The sequence below is a fragment of the Mesoplodon mirus genome, assembly GCF_964341445.2.
Source record: "Mesoplodon mirus genome assembly, chromosome: 3".
In the NCBI taxonomy this organism is placed as follows: domain Eukaryota; kingdom Metazoa; phylum Chordata; class Mammalia; order Artiodactyla; family Ziphiidae; genus Mesoplodon; species Mesoplodon mirus.
This window is the reverse complement of record NC_138978.1, coordinates 133,858,331-133,881,331: the sequence shown is the minus strand read 5'-3', so window position 1 is coordinate 133,881,331 and position 23,001 is coordinate 133,858,331. Positions and strand designations below refer to the sequence as shown.

The 23,001-nt window shown below is 35.7% G+C and overlaps 1 protein-coding gene across 3 annotated transcripts in view; it reads left to right on the top strand.

The window, feature by feature from the left end:
• The window catches only part of EXO1 (exonuclease 1), a 44,690-nt gene that overhangs the window by 9,188 nt on the left and 12,501 nt on the right, over positions 1 to 23,001 (top strand). For 2 of the 3 annotated variants that reach the window (XM_082615003.1, XM_082615005.1), the window contains exons 5-12: positions 642 to 765; positions 1,742 to 1,879; positions 2,830 to 3,042; positions 5,217 to 5,404; positions 6,085 to 6,181; positions 12,547 to 12,772; positions 15,740 to 15,986; positions 19,975 to 20,533. In XM_082615003.1, coding sequence (XP_082471129.1) covers positions 642 to 765; positions 1,742 to 1,879; positions 2,830 to 3,042; positions 5,217 to 5,404; positions 6,085 to 6,181; positions 12,547 to 12,772; positions 15,740 to 15,986; positions 19,975 to 20,533 — 1,792 coding nt within the window. The remainder of the gene's footprint in view (positions 1 to 641; positions 766 to 1,741; positions 1,880 to 2,829; positions 3,043 to 5,216; positions 5,405 to 6,084; positions 6,182 to 12,546; positions 12,773 to 15,739; positions 15,987 to 19,974; positions 20,534 to 23,001) is intronic. The other variant, XM_082615004.1, reaches the window with a different exon arrangement.

The window sequence follows — 23,001 nt, the reverse complement described above, 5'->3', positions numbered from 1 at the left end:
ACCACTACCAATATGATTGTTGAAAACTGTTACAGTTTCTTTTTCTTTCCTTTGCATGTGCACTCTCTCCCCCCATTTCAAAAATAGTGGTACTACATTGTCAGGGCACATAACTACTGCTCTCTCCCTAAACAGGGAGAGAGCAGTAGTTATTTAGTCTTGCGTCTACAAATTACCATATAGCTGATGGCTAGTAACAGTCCTTATATTAATGTCTCTCGTGTTATTTTGTTTTTTCCATAGTTTGTCCTCTAGTATTAATAGATTCCACAGAGAAACTTGCAGGAAACAGTATACTTCAAGTTCTTAGTATGTTGATAAATTTGCACCCTTTACACTGGAAAGTTAGTTTTAATGGTGTAAAAGCCTTGACTTACATTTTCTTAAGTGTCTTCATTACTCCATTTTCTTTTGACCTGAAGCATTGCTATGGGAAAGTCTGATGATAAGCCTGTGTGTACAGGCACTGTAAATCCTTGTTCTTTTTGTCTAGAAGCCCCAAAGATCCGGGTTAATATTCTCAAGAATTAGATGTGCACTTTCAAATGAGTCAAACTTTTTTTATTCTAGGAAAAATTCTTGAATTATAGTTTTATTGTAATTTTTTGAGTCCTTCTCTCACCTTTTTTTTTATCTTGCAGAAGAAGACAAGCCAATCTTCTTAAGGGAAAGCAGCTTCTTCGTGAGGGGAAGGTCTCAGAAGCCAGAGAATGTTTCACCCGTTCTATCAATATCACACACGCTATGGCCCACAACGTAATTAAGGTGAGCTAAATAAGAAATTAAGCCAAAGTAACAAATTACTGGGTTCATTTAGGGTAGTTATAAGTTGTTTGTTGAGTTGTTTGTTAAGGAAGTAAAGGGAGGAAAATTATTCTAGGCCTAACCTTCAGGAAAGCTGGGTGTCAGAGGAAGAAGGAACAGTATCTGTAGGTAGAAGAGAGGAGTCCAACAGTTTCCAAGGGAGAAATCCTAAGGAATAAGTGAAGCTCTCCCTTTTTAGATGTGTACTTACATAGATAAATGTGCTCCACAAGAGATGCAAGGAATAAATTCCTGGAGGTTCAATCCCACCCCACTCTCATAGTCTTCAACAGTTACTGTAGCCTTCACTCATCAATGACTGTCAGAGATCTGTTGAAGTAGCCTGGCCAACTCAGGATCTCTACAGACTTCTAGTCTACTTGATCTGCTTCTTAGAAGCTTATTTCCTTATTACCTGTTACCATAAATCTTAGTGTCAGCATGCCCCAAATCACAGCCCACACTTCCCCCTTTTCAGTTCTGTGTTCAAACTGCTTGGTAAACAAATGGGAAGATAGTGATTAAATTCTGTTGTTTCATCAGTACAGTGTCAGACTCGTGTTCTGTGATAAGAGAACCTGGGGAAACTCATGACTTGTGTTCTTTTTAGGGCATAATCATTCTTAAGATGGTAGCTTTCTATAATTTGAAATAATTAAGCTTTATAGCTTGTATTTGCCCCCAAATGTACAGCAATATTTCTTTTTTCCTAATTTATGTATTGATTTTTTAAAAAGATTTCTTAGTGGCTGTATGATTAGTTCAATATATATAGGACTAAAAGTAGAAAAACTTACTTCAAAGGAAATGATTTTCAAAAATAATATTAGCAAGTATTCAATACATGTTGAAGCGGGTAATAAAATGGCTTTGATACAGGAAGTTGTTCAGTGCTTTGCAGATGCTGTTCTTTAGATTGACCAATCCTTTCCCATAGGCTGCTCGGTCTCAGGGAGTAGATTGTCTTGTGGCTCCATATGAAGCAGATGCACAGTTGGCCTATCTTAACAAGGCTGGTATTGTACAAGCTGTAATTACAGAAGACTCTGATCTCCTCGCTTTTGGCTGTAAAAAGGTACCTAACTACAACTACTCCATACTATTTTTCTATGTGGATGGAAATAGTGTAAATCAGGAGCTAAAGTTTTTTATCCTATTTAATACCTGCAACTAATATTTACTTACAGTTGTTAATAATTGTTTTATTAAAATGAAAAGAAAGTTTTTGCTGCTTGACATTTGTGTAATCTGGACAATTTTTCAGAGTAAGCCCTTACAATTAGAGGGTTTTGTTTTCTCCAAATTCTTTAGTGGAATGTGGTCTTATTTTTTAATAATGATAACTTATATGCTTTATATTTTTCAATTCGGTTAGGTAAATAAGCTAACTTATCTACTAATGAGATGTTCTGCAGTTATTTAGAATTATGTATAAAACTATTTAATGGAAAATTTTATTATGATATATTAAGATACAAAACTATAGGGTGATTTCATTTTTGTTAATATCTATGTTATTTATATTATCTATTTATTTCATAGATGAAGAAGGATCTGTGAAAAGGTTAATGCTGGGTAACAGTGATAGATGAGACATTTGGGGCAACTTCTGTTTTCTTCTTCCTGAATTTCTGTGTTTTCCAAATTTTCTACAATGGACATGTATTACTTTAAGACTAAGCAAAAGGGTTACTTTAATATGTAAAAGCGGAAGGTAAGGAGAAAATGCTTTTTGTATGAATTGCTATTTGACATGATAACCCTGTAATAGGTTATCATGTCAAAAAGGGCCTTCTTTATACCAGAGTCAAGACAATTGAGTTCTGGCGTATGACCTTGTCTAGCCATAGCCTATGCTTCAATTTAACTTATTTGCAAATATCACAGTAATTAACTGGCCTACCTGTCTCTCTTCCCAGTTATGATAAAGAACAAGAAAGACTTCTTAGAAATACTGCAATGTCTTAGATGATGAAAAATAAAAATGGCTCTTTCAGGTGTTAACAGTTTCCATTCCTCTTGAAGGTTATTTTAAAAATGGACCAGTTTGGAAATGGACTAGAAGTTGATCAGGCTCGGCTAGGAATGTGCAAACAGCTTGGGGATGTGTTCACAGAAGAGAAGTTCCGTTATATGTGCATTCTTTCAGGCTGTGACTATCTCTCATCGCTGCGTGGGATTGGATTAGCCAAGGCCTGCAAAGTACTAAGAGTAGCCAACAATCCAGATATTTTAAAGGTAAGAGTGATTTACCAAGTGTCATATTCAGTTTCTGAAGCAGTTCTTAAATAATAGATGAACTCAAAATATGGATCTTAAATATTCTATTATATCCATATCCAATATGGTGTCATTGAAAGGAGAAAATGACTAAAACACTAGAACTTTGCTTTTGGCAACGGATGAACCATGTTTTCAGCAACTGACAAAAAACAAGTAGTAATTTTTTTAAATAAAGACTAATATAAAGAAACTTAAGGATAAGATATTCTAGGGTAGAATTAATGTTAAAACGTATAGTCTTGGGGCTTCCCTGGTGGCGCAGTGGTTGAGCGTCCGCCTGCCAATGCCGGACACACGGGTTCGAGCCCTGGTCTGGGAAGATCCCACATGCCACGGAGCAGCTGGCCCCGTGAGCCACAATTACTGAGCCTGCGCGTCTGGAGCCTGTGCTCCGCAACAAGAGAGGCCGCGATAATGAGAGGCCCGCGCACCGCGATGAGGAGTGGCCCCCACTTGCCACAACTAGAGAAAGCCCTCTCACAGAAACGAAGACCCAACACAGCCATAAATTAAAAAAAAAAAAAAAAAACGTATAGTCTTTTGATTTCTGTCCTGTTACTCTGTAGTAGTGGTTCTCAAACTTTTTGGTCTCAGGATCCCTTTACAATCTTAAGATCTCTTTGTGGCAATTATTTTTGTTTATATGAGTTATAGCTATTGATATTTACTGAGTCAGAAATTGAAACAGAAGGAACTTCCCTGGTAGCGCAGTGGTTAAGAATCTGCCTGACAGTGCAGAGGACACAGGTTCAATCCCTGGTCCAGGAAGATCCCACATGCTGCAGAGCAACCAAGCCCGTGCACCATAACTACTGAGCCCATGTGCCACAACTACTGAGGCCTGCGCACCCTAGAGCCTGCGTGCTGCAACTATTGAAGCCCACCTGCTCCAGGGCCTGCATGCCACAACTGCTGGGCCTGCGTGCCACACCTACGGAAGCCCGTGTGCCTAGAGCGCATGCTCTGCAACAAGAGAAACCACCACAATGAGAAGCCTGTGCACTACAACGAAGAGTAGCCCCTGCTCGCTGCAACTGCAGAGAAAAGCCTGACACAGCAACGAAGACCCAATGCAGCCAAAAAAAAAGAAATTGAAACAGAAAAATCAAAATGTTTATTAATTCACTTAAAATTAACAATAATTAATTCATTACATTTTAACATAAATATCATATTTTTATGAAAAGTAGTTATCTTCTAAAACAAGTGAAAGTTATGAGAGGAATTGCACATTTATGTAAATCTCTTTAATGTGGCTTAATAGAGTACAACTGGATTCTTGTATTACTTCCTCATAATTTGATGTGGTATCATGTGTCATGTATTTTCTAGAAAACTCTTGAGACCCCATACATCACTGCTCTATAATTTCTCTGATGTCTTTACCTTAAAAAATTAAACATACATTAAAGAAGCTTATTCCTACCCCACCCCGCCTTGAGTAGTTCTCTTAAGCCTTTAGAGTTTGCAGAGAAGAATTTCCATTTTTTGTCTCCAAGGGTACAAGATGTGAGTCCTCAGGACTAAGGGTGGTGTACTAGAATAGACAGATCTCAAGGTTGGGAGATGGTGGCAGATTTCGGAAGAGAGCGACATGCACTAATTAGCCTGTGACTACAGGATCACTTCAGTTCTCTGGATCTTCTCTTCTTTGTCTCTGAGTTTGATATAAAAGATTTAAAGCCCCTTCCAGCTTTAATCATCCATGACTCTAACAGGAATTAGAATGTTGACTTCATTTTTAAAATATGATCTATGAATATTTGGATTTTTTTTAATTCTTAGGTTTTGTGTGTTGTTTGTTTTTTGCTTTCTAGATGAAACGGGCTTTGAGGGTGAAGAATGTATCTTAAAGTTATACCTAGGAATGTAAATTTGATGTGTAACTGAATTTTTCATTCTTTGGATTAATAATAGAAAAACCAAAGAAAATACTGTTATAGAGACTTAGAATTTTAAGTCATGACATGGTTGTGTTTACTGTTAGAGGTTTTTAATGTAGATAAAAGCAATTGATTATTCTATCCCTCCTCATCCTTCTCTAATGTAAAGTGATGGGTTTTGGGAACAATGTGTTCCGTCTTCTTTATCTGCAGATAACTCATAAATATTTTTACATTCATTATTAGGTTATCAAGAAAATTGGACATTATCTCAAGATGAATATAACAGTACCAGAAGATTACATCAAAGGATTTATTCGGGCCAATAATACCTTCCTCTATCAGCTAGTTTTTGATCCCATCAAAAGGAAACTCATCCCTTTGAATGCCTATGAAGATGACATTGATCCTGAAACACTAAGCTATGCTGGGCAGTATCCTTTCTGAACCAGAATGGTAGAACTTTGCACTTCTTCCATATTTTTGTGGTGATTTTTTAGTGAGACATTCAGCAAAAAGTTTGCAAATTGTTTTTTGCTTTCTTTTTTTATAGTGAAATCTTTATTTTGTTAAATTTAATTACAATGCTAGCGAAAATTTAGAGTAACATTTTGTTTATAAACCTGAGGCTCATCCATTATAACTTGCTAATTACTTAGATTGACTTGACAGAAACATGTACAGTCAGTCACTTAAGGTACATACTCCAAAGGTGGCACTTAAGAGAACCCCTCATGGCAAGCAAGCTCAGTTAACCAAGAAGAATGCTCTGAGCATATGAGTATGCCAGTTGAGGATGCTCTTCCCATAGCCACTGGCCACGTACATCCAGGGTGATGTAGAGCTGTGAGTCACATAGGTAGTCGCCAAGACTTTCCTCTCCGTCTCCCTTGACAGGGAATAAGTGATGCCTTGGGACTTTGCTTCAGAAAATAGGCAACTCCTGTTGTGACTAGTAAACTATGACTGTGGTTTCAGTAAAGCTGAATGTGGAAAGTAAGTAGGGTCCATGAAGTCATAAACCTGTGACAGTACAAAACACTTTTCTGTCTTATTACAGTATCATTTGTTTGGTTGTTAATAAAAGCATTTTTCCTTAATCTTACCAACCTAGATATGTTGATGATTCTATAGCTCTTCAAATAGCACTTGGAAATAAAGATATAAATACTTTCGAACAGATTGATGACTACAATCCAGACACTGCCGTGGTAACATATTAAAGACTTCTTTCTAAAAGAGCACATTTTAATTATATCTCGGGAACTGTGACTAGAGGCAAATCTTCATTTAGTAAACAGCTTTTAAGCATTTCTATATCCAGGCATTATGCAGGGTGTAGATTGAAAACAACTCGATGTTAGAGAAAATATGTATATTGGTTAATTTCCTTAAATTAAAAATTGACTACAAAATGTATTATCAAACCTTTACACTTGAACATTTCATTTGAATATACCAAATGTTTGATGACCTTTTTTCATCTCACCCCATTCAGCCTCTGGCAAGACCAAACCTAGAAATACCTCCCTTGGGGAGTAAAAACTGATTTTTCGCTCATTCACAGTTTAGCAAATACTTACTGAGCACCCCTGCTATGTGTCTCTGAGCCCTTTCCTGTTTTCTTCTACTTTTCCCCAATTGTATGTATGTATCTCTTATGATACACTCTCCCACCATTCTCTCTTTTCTGTTCATATTTCCATTCAGACTCTGTTCTCGTTTATGTTCAGATTTATTCCTTAAGTAAGTTCTTATGACTCTAATTATCTCATTTATGCAGAGAACTCGCACATCTTTAACCCAATCTGTAGTCTGTATACCAATCACATAATTCTAAATATCTCCTGAATCTACATAAATGCTTTCCTGTAATCTATCCACAGTCAAAAACAAACTTTATTTCTTATCAGCTTTCCTTAATAACATTTTTTCTTTTTAGCACTTGTTACTCCATAAATTATGTCTCTTGTTTATTTTCTGATTCTTCCCGGTAGAATGTAATCTTCATAAAGGCAGGGTTTTGTGATATTCACTGCCATATTATATTTACCACTTTTTTTGTTGAATGAATGAATGTCAGTTACATGATCTCTTTCATTCAGACTAGAAGACTTGGGATTTAATTTTTTTTAAGTGAAGTATTGTTGACTTACAATATTATACAGTTGACCCTTGAACAGTGTGGCTTTGAACTGCACACATCCACTTACAAAGGGGTATTTTTCAATAGCAAATACTACAGTACTACACGGTCGTTGGTTGGCTGAATCCGCAGATGCAGGAGAACTGCGGATATGGAGGGCTGACTATAAATTATACTCAGATTAACTGTATTGTTCAAGGGTCAACTGTATTAGTTTCAGGTGTACAACATAGTTATTTGATATTTTTGTAGATTATACTCCATACAAAGTTATTATAAAATATTGACTGTGCTGTACATTACATCCTTATAACTTATTTATTTTATATCTTGTAATTTATACCTCTTAATCTCCTTCACCTATTTTGCTCTTCCCCCACCCCTGGCTTCTTTTTCATTGCTAAGTCCTTCTGCTTCTTTTTTGTCTTTCTGGTTAATAGTTTCTCCTTTCTCATAGTTATCCGGATCTTTACCCTTACTCACCATTCAGTTCTTTACTAAGCATTTGTTAAGTGCTATAACAAGCATAGTTAGGTTAGCTAGTGTTCTGGGATATAAAGAAAAACAGAGCATAATCCTTGCTTGTAAGGTACTCATTGTCTAAGGGAGAGACACACGGTTATATATATAGAAATATGGTAAGTGCTATAATAGATGTATTCGAGGCTCTCTGGAAACAAAGGGCATGCACTTAACTCCACCTAAGGAGAGAATACTTTTTTTTTGGCTACATCGGGTCTTAGTTGCAGCACCTGGGATCTTTGTTGTGGCATGCGGGATCTTTTGTTGCGGTGCGTGGGCTTCTCTCTGGTTGTGGTATGCGGGCTCAGTAGTTGCGGCATGAGGGCTTAGTTGCCCCGTGGCATGTGGGATCTTAGTTCCTTGACCAGGGATCAAACCTGTGTCCCCTGCGTTGGAAGGTGGATTCTTAATCACTGGATCACCAGGGAAGTCCCTAGGAGAGAATACTTTTTAATAATCATAACAAACATTTCTTGAGCATTTGCTGTGTTCTAAGTGCCATCCTAACCAGCTTAGACATAGTAATTCATTTACTCCTTAACAAGCCTCTGGGGTCAAGTACCATTATTTCCATTTTACAGATGAGGAAACAATTAGAGGGAGGTTAGGCGACTTGCCAGCTCACAAATTTAATTGATAGGGGAGCTCTGATTCCAAGCCAAGCCCTCTACTGTCTCCTTATAGAGGAACTAGTGTGTGTCCTGGCTTTACAAAGATGAGTGGGGAATTTCAAGATGGGTGAGTGGTTCCACGTTGAAGAAAACAGCATGTGTGAAAGAGGATAACATGTTAAAGGTACTCTAAGTAGTTCATTCTGGCTGTACCAAGAATGTCTTAGTGTTTACCAGGTAAGGGAAACAGAGCACCTTGAGAAAGAAAAAGAGGTGAGCCTAGAGAAGATGGCCACTGACAAACTGGTGACCAGTTGAGCATTGAAAAGAATTGTTACTGTTAGCTGAAATAAACTAAGCTTATTAAGAGAGCACAAATTCATGATGATACTAAAAAAGAACTTTATGTTCATCAACTCAAATTATATAAACCTTACACTCAGGTTGCTAGTTCCTTTTTTCTGTTTTCTCTTGTTCTGTATCTGGAACTTCTGTTAATTAGATATTGGATTTTTCTGGTCTTCAAATTCTGGAACTTATCTTACTCATGTCTTTGTCTTTTGCTGTTTCTGGGAAAAACTTTTTTTTATTTTGTCTTTCAACTTTGAACTATCCAGTATGTAGCCACTGGCCACATGTGGCTATTTAAACTAACATTAAATTAAATTTTAGTTCTTCAGTTGCATTGGCCACTTTTAAAGTCCTTAGTGGCTACCATGTTTGATAGCACAGAACTTTTCTATCATTGCAGAAAATTCTGTTGAATTTTTACTTTTTACTATCATTTTCATATCTAAGAACCCTTTCTTTAATTGTGGTTTTTTAAAGATTTTGTTTTATTTCATGGTTGTAATCTCCTCTTTCCCCCCACCCCTCTCAGAATATTAATTATAATCTCTTGTACGTTTTCTTCTGCTCTCTGCATTATCTCTGTTTGCTTTGGATTTTTTTTTTTTCTACGTGTTTTGACTTTTCTCTTTCATGGTGGAGACTTTTTTCAAACACCTAGAGCTTCTTGTCAATTTGTTCCTGTTTGGGAGAGGCACTTAAGAAGCTTTGTGTGAATGAGTGGGGCTTATAGTCTTGGGTTTTATTCTTTGGTGAACTGGTTGGAAACAAGCTGCCTTTGTTTTGTGAATTCCCAAACATCAGCATGTTTTCTCTGTACAGTTCTTTTTTCCAAAAAGGGATCCTCCAATTTCTACTTAACTATGTAAATGTGGCTGTTTGCATTTTGAGAGCAAGATAGGGAAATGAGCTGGGGTGGACCAGGAAGGGGTAGGGCTGTTCCCCACTATTCATTATTTAGCCTTTCATTTGATCTCTGTCTTTAGACAAATGGATGTTTTCATCTTCTGAAGTACCTACTGTTTTTATGTTATTGTTTCTGGGTTTCAAAGTTCCAGTCACTCTGAAGGCAGATGGGTGTGAACTGACTGTATGGACAGATTGAACATGAGCACCCAGGAGTCAAATAAACCTTTTTTTAGCCCTCCCCCTACTTGTGGCCTCCATGGTACCTGATCCCTTAAATTTCCGTGTCTTCAGCTTTCTGTATGCGAGATTTTTGGGGGGTTTTTTTGTTTGTTTTTTTGGCTGCATTGCACCTTCGTTGCTGTGCATGGGCTTTCTCTAGTTGCAGCGAGCGGGGCTACTCTTCGTTGCGGTGTGCAGCCTTCTCATTGTGGTGGCTTCTCTTGTTGTGGAGCACGGGCTCTAGGCATGTAGGCTTCAGTAGTTGTGGTATGTGGGCTCAGTAGTTGTGGCTCGCGGACTCTAGAGTGCAGGCACAGTAGTTGTGGTGCATGGGCTTAGTTGCTCTGCGGCATGTGGGATCTTCCCAGACCAGGGCTCGAACCCATCTCCCCTGCATTGGCAGGCGGATTCTTAACCACTGTGCCACCAGGGAAGTCCGGAATTGGTTTTTTACTGATACTCTTTTCTGCAGATGCTTGAAGACACTTTGATCTTTCTTGGGCTAAGTTCTTTATTTTTTTCTTTATTGAGGTATAGTTGATTTACAATATTATATAAGTTTCAGGTGTACAACATAGTGATTCACAATTTTTAAAAGTTATACTTTATTTATAATTATAAAATATTGGCTATATTCCCTGTATTGTAAAATATATACTTGTAGCTTTCTTACACCTAGTAGTTTGTACCTCTTAATCCCCTACCCCTATCTTGCCCCTCCCTCCTTGGGCTAGGTTCTTTAAATTCTTCTCTCTATACTCTTGTCTTCACTGTCGTTTGGAAGTTACAGATATCTCCTAATTTTTCTGTAGATGGTATTTGTGTTTGTTTCTTCTTATTGCTTTGGGGATGATTTTTTTCTTATTGACTTATTGACATATTAGTTTCAGGTATACAACATAGTGATTCAATATTTATATACATTAAGAAATTATCATGATCTGTCTATTTACCATCTGTCACCATACAGAGTTACTACAATATTATTATTATTATTATTATTATTATTATTATTATTATTATTGCCATGCTGTGCAGCATGAGGGATCTTGGTTCCCTGACCAGGGATCGAACCCGTGCCCCCTGCATTGGGAGCGTGGAGTCTTAACCACTGGACCACCAGGGAAGTCACATAGTATTACTTAACTATACTGGTCAGCCCTCCATATCCATGGGTTCTGCATCCAAGGATTCAATGAAATTGGGTCTGTGATTGGTTGAATCTGCAGATGCCTGCGGATATGGAGGGCTGACCATACTATTCCATTTTATATAAGGGACTTGAGCATCATGGATTTTGGTATCTGAGGGGGTCCTGGAACCAATCCCCTGCAGCCACTGAGGGATGACTGTATTCCCTGTACTGTACATTATAGTTCTGTGGCTTATTTACCTTATAATTGGAAGTTTGTAGGAAAAGGGAACTGAAAAGTCTTTATTTTGCTATCTTCTTTACACATTTGAATTACTGATATTATAATTTCATCAGAATGATTCTCAAGTTTTTCCTTTGAGAAACTCAAAAATAATTGGTTGTAATGAAAATGTTCAGATACAATAGGGAATGTTATGGCTCACTAAGATGGCCATCCTTCATAAGTCCAAATCCTTATCAGATTATTTTTTTCATAGGGAAATTTCTTTCAGAACCACTAATTGTACATCAAACTAATTCTTATTATTTATCTAAGATTTATTCTTGCCAGTCAAGTTTTCTGCTTGCTTATTTCTCTTTTTTTAAAAAATAAAACCATCAGTGGGATCTAATGCCATGAGCTGTACTGCTTAAACTGTCTTTATTGTACCTATTCTCTCAATTATTCTTAATTACCCTCCTTGTTAATTCTCAGAGTATATTATGAATAATGTCACCTCGTTTTTTATTTATTTATTTTTATTTTTAGTCCTTTCTTTAAGTGAAAGATTAGATTCCAGATTCAGGTGGGACTTGTGTCAGGTGGAATTCACACCCTAGTACCAACATTTTTTGTACCAGTGTTAATTTTTCCCTGTGCCTCTCCTACTATTAGAATATCATTGACATCCTATTAGTAGATCATTTTCATCTAAAATATATTTAGAAAAAATAATAAAATAAAATAGTTATTAATTGTGAATAACCTGTTTTAGCATTAAAAATGATTATTTACCAATCCTTACTGTCAATAAGTTCTTTCTTGGAGAAAGTTTTATGCATGACTCAATGTAGACAAAAGTAGCTTTCTGTTTAATACATAGGTATTGTCTACTAATACATACCTATTTAATACATAGGTATTGTCCACTAAAGAAACTGTTTTGTAAATTAGATTGTTTTGGTTTGAACTCATCCAAGTTCTAGAGGTGGGATAGTTGATTAAATACATAATTTTATGGTTTTAATTTTCAGGTCCTTTGTAAAGGGTATGTCAGTGATTATTTAGAGGTTTATTGCTAGATGATTATTAAACTAATTAGTATTGTATATTGAACTAATACTCAAATTTTAAAAGTACTTTTTTTCTGGTAACGTTTCTTCAAGTGTAGTTTTATTTCTTGCACTGTTCATCTTAGGAAGATTCATTTTTTTATTTCTTAGAAATGAGCTAATGAGTTTGCTTGACCCTCATTGGGAGAGAAACAGACCTAGGAATACAAGACACATTTAATGGAAAAGTATAGGACCAGCAAAGTAGAAAATGTTATTATTAGAGGACAGATATTTCATCAAAAGCTGTTCAAAGGGGTAATTTAATTATTTACTTATAATTTATGTTGATACAGAGGGAAATGATTTAACTGTTTTCTTCTTAAAGTAACCTTTTTCCTTTTACTATTTTAGCCTGCCAAATCAAGAAGTCATAGTTGGACTGACAAAACATGTCAAAAGTCATCTAATATTAATAGCATTTGGCATAGGAACTATTGCCCTAGACTTGAGCTGGACATTGTTTCAGATGCTACAAAGGTGAAGGAAAATCCAAGTACTGTGGGCATTGAACTAGTGATTAGTACTAAAGGGTTAAATCTTCCAAGGAAGTCATCCATTGCAAAAAGACCAAGAAGTGGTATGTATTTTGTTTTTGTGAAACACTAGTGAGAATTGGTCACATTTTAGAAGTTTTATAGTTTTAGTTCTTACATTTAGGCCTTTGATCCATTTTGAATTAATTTTTTATATGGTGTGAGGTAAGGATCAAGGTTCACTTTTTTTTGTACATGGCAATCCAATTGTTCCAACACCATTTGTTAAAAAGATTATCCTTTTTCCATTGAATTGCCTTGGCACATTTGTTGACAATCATTTGACCACATATGTGCAGGTCTGTACCATTGGTCTCTTTTCCTGTCTTTATGCTAGACACACTGTCTTGATTTCTGTAGCTTTTATAGTCAATCTTGAAATCCAGTAGTATAAATCTGGTAGTGTAAGTCCCTAAGTTTGTTCTTCTTTTGAAAAGTTGTTTTGGCTATTCTGTGTTCTTCACATTTCCATACAAATTTTAGAATCAACTTGTCAATTTATTTAAAAAAAAAAAAAGCCTGCTGAGATTTTGATTGGGATTTAGTTGAATCCATAGATAAGTTTGGGGAGAATTGACATCTTAACAATATCAAGTTTTCTGATCCATTTATTTAAGTCTTCTTTAGTTTAAGTCTTCAGCGATGCTTTGTAGTTTTCAGTGTACAGGTCTTGCACATATGTTGTCAAATTTATCTGTATATTTCAGATTTTTGATGCTGTTGTAAATGGTATTTTTAATTTCAATTTCTGGTTCATTGCTAGTATATAGAAATACACTTGATTTTTTGTATATTAATCTTGTGTTTTACAACCTTACTAAAATGACTTATTAGTTCTAGTATCTCTTTTTAGACTCTCTAGGATTCTCTATGTAGACAGTCCTATCACCTGCAAGTAAAGATAGTCTTGCTTCTCCTTTTCCAGTCTGGATACCTTTTATTTCTTTTTCTTGCCTACTGGAACCTCCATTACAGTGTTGAACAAAAGTGCTGAGAATGGAATACTAAGTATTGGGAAAAGGTTTTTTCTTTCCACCATAGAACATGTTTAGAAGTGGAAAGAATAATTGTAATCCATTTCTTCTCTCTTCCTTCTTTCCCTCAGACATTACATGAATGAATATCTGACAACAAAAACAAAACAAAGCCCTTGCAAACTTTTAGTTCATGCCCTTATCTTTTAAATTTAGGTATAGATTATGCATGTTTGACCAAAATGTCCTGATTCCTTATGAACCTAAATCTTTTCCATGATAATATCTCTGAACCTTTGTTTCCTCTTCTGAAATGGGAACAATATTGCCTATCTCACAAATTTTTGTATATGTGATATAAATATAAAAAATCCCTGGTACATAGCAGGTACACTGTACATATTAGTTCCTTCCCTTCTTCTTCCATCAAGGTAGGCTTATTCATTTTATGTAGAGAGGTCATCAGTAAATTACCTGTGTCAGACTAAGTCTGCTTCATTATAACTACCATTTATCAATGGATTTTATCCACAGGTACACATACAAACACAAAAACAAAACAAAAAACAGTAAATGTTTTCCCTCTTTAATGTGACAGCCCTTCATATATTTAGAGACAGCCATTGTGACCCTCCTAAATTTCTTTTGCAAGCTAAAAGTTCCTTATCCAGGTTATGCTTTGGATACAATACAAATTTTTTAATAATTTGTAACCACTACAGGGAGTGGTTGTTGAGATGTGGTCCACTTACCATAGATCATATTTAGAATTGTGGCACTATTTCAGTCCATCATCCAGAAACTGCTTTTACTACTGCAAACTAAGATAACATGAGCTTTTAGTAGTATTCTTGTCATTTTGCTGGCATTTACTGAGTTTATAATCGAAATCCACCAGTTGCTGTTAAGCCAGGTAGTTATATTTTTAAACTTAAATATGGGTTACATTATCCTTACTGAGGTAATCTTAATTCATTATAATCCATTGTTCTGCCTATTTTTTTTCTTTTTTGAAACTTTATATTTTCTTCTAACATGGGTATTATGTCACCTGGAAATTTGAGAAGTATGGCTCAAGTATGTCTTAAAGTTTCGCTTAAAATATGTATACTAAGTCTGTGCATTTCTCCAAATAGCTAGTCTAACAACCTTATAAAAAGAAAATGAGATTAGTGTGGTGTGACTTCTTGGTGAAGGCTTGCTGGAGATCTTACGATATTTATTTTTTCCTCTTCTGTAAGAGCTCCCAATTCCCTGCATAATAAACCGATTTTTACAAGTTTACTGACCTATACATTTTTGAATTTGAGGTATCACCTTATCTGTAGTATTTTGGCACCCTCAACTGTTTTACCAACTTCTTAGAGTCATGAGCTTTTACTCCCATGTGAGTGGAAGCTATTCAGACTGAGAATTAGTTGGACTAATTTAAAGTACCTTACTGCTATCTCTATGTCCTTGCCCATTTCAGCTATAACATCTTACATTAGTCTTATGATTTATTCTTATACCAATAAAATGCGTTCGTTACACAGCAGTCTTCTAGAGCCCCATAGCTATGTAATGAAGATAAGAGCTAGAGCACAAATTACTTTTGACTACAAGACAATCAAATACACCTCAAAAACTGTAACTCAGTGATGGTGTGTATATATACCTCCTTGAAACATTTTTTTTAACCAAACATTAGTTTAATCATACATTTAATTCCTTTTTTTTTTTAAATTCAGAATTAGGCCCTTATTATATAATGAGTGTAGAGCCTTACAGAAATGATTGTACCCTGAAATTTTGGTTTAGGTAATTTCACATAAAATCATGCAAATAATTGACATTAAATCATAGCCAAGTTTTGAAATCATAAAACACAGACAAGGGGATTTTTTTAAGTCATTCTTTTATTCCCTTTTCTGATGCATAGTTTAAAAAAAAATAAGACTTTATCTTTAGGACAATAGGACATGGACTGTGAAACTAAGACCAAATGTCTAACTACACATGAAATAAAGATTTACAGATAATTTTGTTTTTACTTAGAAGAGCTATCAGAAGATGATCTATTGGGTCAGTATTCTACTTCCTTTACAAAGAAGATCAAGAAAAATAGTTGTGAAAGTAATAAATTATTGAACTCTTCTGAACGGTTTATGCCTGACCTGGTAGATGGAACTACTATTAAAAAAAGCTTAAGCACACCACCTAGGACAAGAAACAAATTTGCAACATTTTTACAGAGAAAAAATGAAGAAAGTGGTGCAGTTGTGGTTCCAGGAACCAGAAGCAGGTATAGTTATATCTATAGAATGTTGTGTGTCTGTTGTATTATATTTATTTTAATTGTCTTGAATAACATTGAATCTAATGGGATAGGTGTAAGACCTGGCTTAATCCAATTACAGTTTTTTATCATGTATTGCTTTAGTTCCACTGTTCCCTTGAACTTCTGTTACTTTTGTAATCTCTCCATGGAGAACCAAAATAAGAATTGTAGACCTTACTACATTTTGCATTAGAAAAACTCTGTTCCTTTGGGGGTTCCTCCCCCCGACTTTGTTTCTATTTTTTTAGTTTCTTTAAGAGCTAAATATAATTTTGCAAAGTATTTTTAGAAATCTATTTAAGTACAGATGACTATGGATTTCTCATATTAATTGATAATCTAATACCATACTAGATGCTGGGTTACAAAAATGAGAAACATAGTTTTTGCTCTTGACATTGTTTTTGCTCTTGAGAAACATGCAGTTTTTCGTAGTTGGAGAAATAGGTCAGTAACAAAATCTTTCCATACAGTGTGGTAAGTACAATGACAAAATCATTCATGAGGTGTTGTTTCTTTTTGGGTTTTTTTGCGATACGCGAGCCTCTCACTGTTGTGACCTCTCCCGTTGCGGAGCACAGGCTCCGGACGCATAGGTTCAGCGGCCATGGCTCACGGGCCTAGCCGCTCCGCGGCATGTGGGATCCTCTCCGACCGGGGCACAAACCCGTGTCCCCTGCATCGGCAGGCGGACTGTCAACCACTGCGCCACCAGGGAAGCCCCTACATGAGGTGTTTTGAGGGCATCTAATGCTGAGGCAATGGTTGGAAAGGGTGAGAGGGAAAGGATGAGTGTTAGGTGCTGTTACCTAGGTTTAAATGATGAGTGGGTGAAGCAAAGAAGGGAGCCAGGTACTTTCCCAGCAGACTCATGCAGCTTGGACAGAGGCATGGAGGTGAGCAACAGCACGGAGCATGGGGTTGACTCTTTGCTGTTGATCACTGCTATTATTACTTCTGCCACAATGTAAGTTGGGAAAAGGATGAAAAGGGAGCAGAAATGTAGATGATGAGGGAGCAGAAATAAGCAAGCCAGTTCATGAAAGGCTTGTAAGCCAATCTAAGGAACTTGAGTCTTTAGGGGTGATGGGAAACATTTAGAAGGTTTTAATCAGGGGAGGAGTATGATTTGATTCCTGGTTTAGATAGACCACTCTGAACACACTGTGAAGAATGGATTCTAGAGGGCCAAAGCTGAGCAGAAAGGGCCAAAGTTGCCATAGTCCCCGCTAGTGAAGATGAGAATTTGAAGAGTCAGTAGAACTTAGGGGTTAGGTATTTGGACCCTGGGGTTAGACCACCTGGATTTGAATCCTGTCCTGTTTACTCATGAGATGTTCGACTTGAGCAAGTTAATTTCTGGGTGCTTCCGTTTCTTCAAGGCTAACAAGTATAACAATCTTAGGATCGCTGATAGAATTAAATTATTACCATAAGTAAAGTGCGTAAAATATTGCCCAACAGATGATAAACATACAATAAATAGTTCTTATTTTATTGATTTCGGATAGTGGTACCACAACTAGAAACAGGAAATTTAAGTGTTAGAAGTTATTTAGGCATGATTTAGTAACTTTAAGAAAGAGAAACTTTATCAGCCCCTGTATTTCTCTAGAACACTTAGAATGAATATTTTTTATTTTTCAAGTTTAATAAACTAGATTGCAGCCAGATTTGTCTAACCATGATGATAGGAGAAGGACATGAAGGAATGAACCACCGATAATCCCTAAGCCTCCTTTAGGGGATGTTTCAAACCCTTCTCCCATCAAGTCCTTCCAAGGAAACATTCACAGTACAATGCAATGATTATTTTGATTCTTCCTTTGTTAGTCACCCTCGTTAAAGGTGCTTGTTAACAGTAGAATAATGAAAAAGTAGGCCGCAAAAGATGGAAAATAGGGTTCTAGGTGACTTTATGCTGATTTATACATTCTAGAAAGTTGACTTCTGTCATTCAGAGAAATTTTTGGAACTCGTGTTTTATTTTTCCATTTGGGTGAAAATAGGATTTCATTTTCTGCCTCTTAGTGCTTCTTTTTCTTTCCATTTAGGTGAAAATAGAATTTCCTTTTTCTGCCTCTTTGGAGACAGCTAATGAGAATAATATTTGTGTGTCTCTACAGGTCTTGGCTATTAAGTCATTGTGGAAGCTTAATGAAATCTCTGTTTGAAGCTGTAAATAGCTGCTTTATATAGCTTAGTTAGTTGTTTGGCTAAGAAATTGTTCAGAGGAAACATTAAGAAATGCTTGGAGAAATATTTTTTTCTGCATCAACTTCCTGTGAAATAATAATTGGGAGTAAATCTTTGATGTATAATTTTCTGATCTAGATTATAGAGCAATATCTAATAATAATTAGATATTGTTAAATTAGTTTTCTTAGCTGATTTTCAAAGTTCTTTTTATGTTATTCCTCACAACAGTATTATGAGATATTCAGGTCGGTGTTATTTTCTCTATTTTGGGCTAAGAAATTGAGGCTCTCAGAGGTTAAGAAACTTTCCCGGGGTTGTGTAATTAGTATTAGTGATAGGAAAGATTCCTAGTCATAGTTGGCATGGTACCTTGAAAGGAGCACACAATCTTATAGGCCTGGACTTGAATTCTCACTCTATCGTTTAATTAGTTGAGTGATCTTTCATATGCCATTTAACTTCCCTGAGCCTATTTTTTTTAACTATAAAATATGGATGATCATATGCATAAGACTGTTTTAAGACTAGCAGAAGTTATATATATCAGACACCTGGCAGAGTGCCCAGTCACTAATATATATGCCAGTGGTCATTCCCACCCCATTCTTTTTAATATAACATAACAGGAGGTATTAAATATGCAAAAGATTGTCTCCCATCTGTTTGCTTTTTAGAAGTCTGTTTTAAGTCTTATCTTTATTATATAGATACTTATCCTAGAATAATGCCTATTTATTTTCTCAGTTCTAGAAATATAATTATCAGTTAAGTCACACCATAGGCTGTTTGGAAAGAAACAGCCGTGAACTAGGAGGGGTTCTGGGTTTTAATTCTGTTCTTTAGTTGATTAATGTTATAACCTTGGGCTCTGTTACTCTAACTTCTCTTACCTACGAAATAATACATAGAAAAATGTTTGGCTATCATAGGGGTTATTGTTTGCTTAAAAGTGAATTATGTGATCAGATAAAGGAGCTGATGTTTCTTGATCAGTGAAAAACCAAGTAAGACTTTTCCTTTTACGTGCTGCTTCCTTCCTGCCCTGTACCCACACACATCAGCTAAGGGTTTGATGTAAAGATAAGAGAGGATATTTACTCTCCAGCATTTAGTAAATATTCTGTTTAATCATCTTGGATTTGAACTAATGCTTATTAATGAGGCAAATTCTCTTTAAGTTTCATATTTAGCTGATCATACACTCTAGGATTTTCTTTTTAATCCTAAAAAACACTCCTTGAATACATCCTTCCCAGTAATGATACTGATCTTTGTTTCATTTATATTGGAGTTTTTAAAAGTGATTTTTTTAAAGCTGCTACCCTGAATAAGTAATACCTCTTTAGTAATACAGAATTGAATAATTGATTTGAAAGTCTTAACCTCAATATTTAAATTAGTGTAGAAGTTTACAGGGTATATGAAAAGCTTGGTAGATTAGTATACTACTACAAGTTCCCAGATAGCTTGCTACTACTAGGAGGTAAGCTAAGATGAGGGGTAAATGGCTAATTTATTTTGCTTTTACAAAATAAGAGACCATAGTTATAAAGTGTCCTTTCTGTTGCATATTTCTATATCTGTTCAAATATTTGAGTATCAGCCATGTGTAAAATCTATTTTGCCTTTATTTATGAAATTAATATATTTATGAGATTTTTTTAAAAGAACGATTTTTCCATTATGAATCTTGTCACCTTTGTGAGAAAACTCTAAAATACTTCTGCATTCTTTCTGTTGTTTTTTCTGTTAGGTTTTTTTCCAATTCTCTGGGTTCTGCTGACTGTATATCAAAGAAAGCAAGCAGCCAGTCTCTAGATGAAACTGCTGTCACAGATAAAGAAGCCAATGTAAATGAATCAGATTGTCTAGATGGCAAGAAGTTGTTAGATATCAGTGTAGCACATAATTCAAGTGAGCATATTCCAGATGATGTGGCTGTGATTGCTGAAGAGTCTCAGTCTTTTAAGACCAGCAGATTCACGAGGACCATCTCACCACCCACCTTGGGTACACTAAGAAGTTGTTTCAGTTGGTCTGGAAGTCTTGGAGAGTTTTCAAGAACACCAAGCCCCTCTCCAAGCACAGCATTGCAGCAGTTCCTTAGAAAGAGTGATTCTTCCATCTCTCTGCCTGAGAATAATGAGCCGTCTGATGTATCTCAGTTAAAGAGTGATGAGTCAAGTGATGAATCTCATCCCTTACATGAACTGGATTGGTCTTCACAGTCTCAGGAAAGCATGGACTTGTCACCACACAATTTAAATGCATCAAAACTTTCTCAGCCTTCTAGTAAGGATTTAGATTCAGAGGTAAGTCACATTATGAAGCGTTTGTTTTCAAATTCATATGTAAGAGAAAATAGGGTGTTTATCAGACAATTGAGGAAATTTTGCCTACATTATGGAAATAATTGATTGTTTTAATTTTTCATTCTAGATCTTACTGTGTAGAAAGTTCATGTTTTATTCATCTGAAGGGCTTCTCTGTATTTTAGACTCCTATACATTTAATCTAACTATATTTCTTGAATCACTGTGTTCCATTGATAGGTGTCTCAAGTTGTGGAACACTTAAGGCCTAAGCAGGATGATAAGCTTCATGAAAAGTTGTTATAAATTTAATATTTAAATCCTTAATATACTTTTGAATTCAGACAACATTTGAAACCTTATAATGAAATGGCCCTGTTAATGGGATGGTGTTCGTCTTAAGTTTTAGTACTTCAGAAATACATTTTTTATTTACTCTTATTATTCTTTTTGCAGTTCCCCTTTATGACAAAACAAAATAGTAATACAAGTGATTTTATGTTATCCTGTTTAAATTAATAAAAGCATCCTAGCCATTTTTTTTAATTTGTAAAATATCTAAATCCTTACTTAAGTAAAATCAAAGCTCCAGATAAGTACTGCTCGTAAGACCCAGTGACATCATATTTCAAAATGACATGATGGCATAATAACATTCTTTAATTTGAGTTATCTTAAATTTACCAATTTAACATACTTCATTTTATGTTCACAACTACAGTTACCAAGTTGTAAGAACAATTACAGCCTTGGTAATATTTGACAGAACTTTGAGGTCTGATAATCCTGAATATTAAACATCTAATAAATCAGTATATCTTGTGTTTATGAAAAGGAAAGTATTTTATTCCAGTTCCTAAAGGAAACTTGAGTTGTATTGGACTCAAATTAAAGACAAAAGCCTAGTTACAATATGGAAGCAAATTGTTTTCATTTGGAGAAAGCGGAAATCAATTAATATATGCAAATCCAATATCCATTCCATGTAGTGTTTTTTAAGTAAGAGTATGCCAAACCAAACCCTTGAGGCTTTTGCTTTTCTTTTCCCATTCACTCACTTTGCCTTCAGTTTATCCTGTTCTAGAAGACTGTTTGTTTTAATATGAGCCTCCATTTTAATGTCATCTTTTTCATTTTCCACATCTTACTGCATTTTTCTTGTGGCACCATTTGGGTACCATCACAGTTGCTATTTCTTGAACATCTTTCTTTAAAAGTCACTGTCTCTTTGTGAGGATACTTTCAAGTCTGCTGAGCTCCTTTGGGGTGTTCTTGTTCCTTTTCCAGCAGACATCTTCCTGCTTTACTAACTTTGTAAAGCTTTTAGCATGTTTTACTGAGAAACCTTACCAGCTCACAGCCTATGGGCTCATCATGCTGACAGAACTCTCCACACTTCTGTCTTCTGGGCTAACCATTTTTGTGATTATCAATTATAGAAACATAAATTCTCTCCCCTCAAAAACAAACAAACAAAGAATCATTCATTAAGTCATCTCTTGCCACCAGATGTGGTAAATTCCTCTTTGGATAAATGAATTAATTGTCAAATAATTGGGACAATAGCAGGTAACATAAAAACTGTGTAATCTTTATTCAGAAAGTGTTTTAGAGAGCCACAGTGCCACTGGGGCTTCATTTTGAATATCAAGTTTTACTGTATGGTTCTGAAGAAAATGCATTGGAGACTTCCACTGGTGGTTCACTGTGAAAAGCAACAACCATGTGTTCTATGTATATTGAGTTCATTAACGGTATTGGAGATTAGTTAATCTTAGGATCTTACTCTTGATCTTTATTTAAAGAAATGATATAGCCCAGAGTCATCACTACTATGAGCAAGAAATGTTAAGAGTTTCTGTAAGTTACAATCCAAATTAATGGAGTATTTTTCACTTTTGGATTTTTTTTTTTTTTTTTTTTTTTTTTGCGGTATGCGGGCCTCTCACTGTTGTGGTCTCTCCCGTTGTGGAGCATAGGCTCTGGACACGCAGGCTCAGCGGCCATGGCTCACGGGCCCAGCCGCTCCGCGGCATGTGGGATCTTCCTGGACCGGGGCACAAACCCGTGTCCCCTGCATCGGCAGGCGGACTCTCAACCACTGTGCCACCAGGGAAGCCCTGGATTGTTTTAAATATATAATACTATGTAGAATCCCAAGATAAATATTAAAAAAAAAAAAACTCTTGAAAAATGCAGAAATGTAAAGCCTTCTGAATTTGCATTCATTGTCCTTTTTTATTTGATTTTTGTGGGAATCCAGATTATTCTGTCTATAGAAAAATCTTACATGATGGGATTGGGGTGTAGAGGGTAGGTCTTAAAAATCTTTGCTGAAGATAACTGTGCATTTGATACAGTGCTACTCTACTTCTTGAAAGTACATGCCTTTTTTCTCTTTAATGTTGAACATGTTACACAATTAAAAAGAAATGTAGAACTATACTGGTTCAACGTTTTGTAGCTAG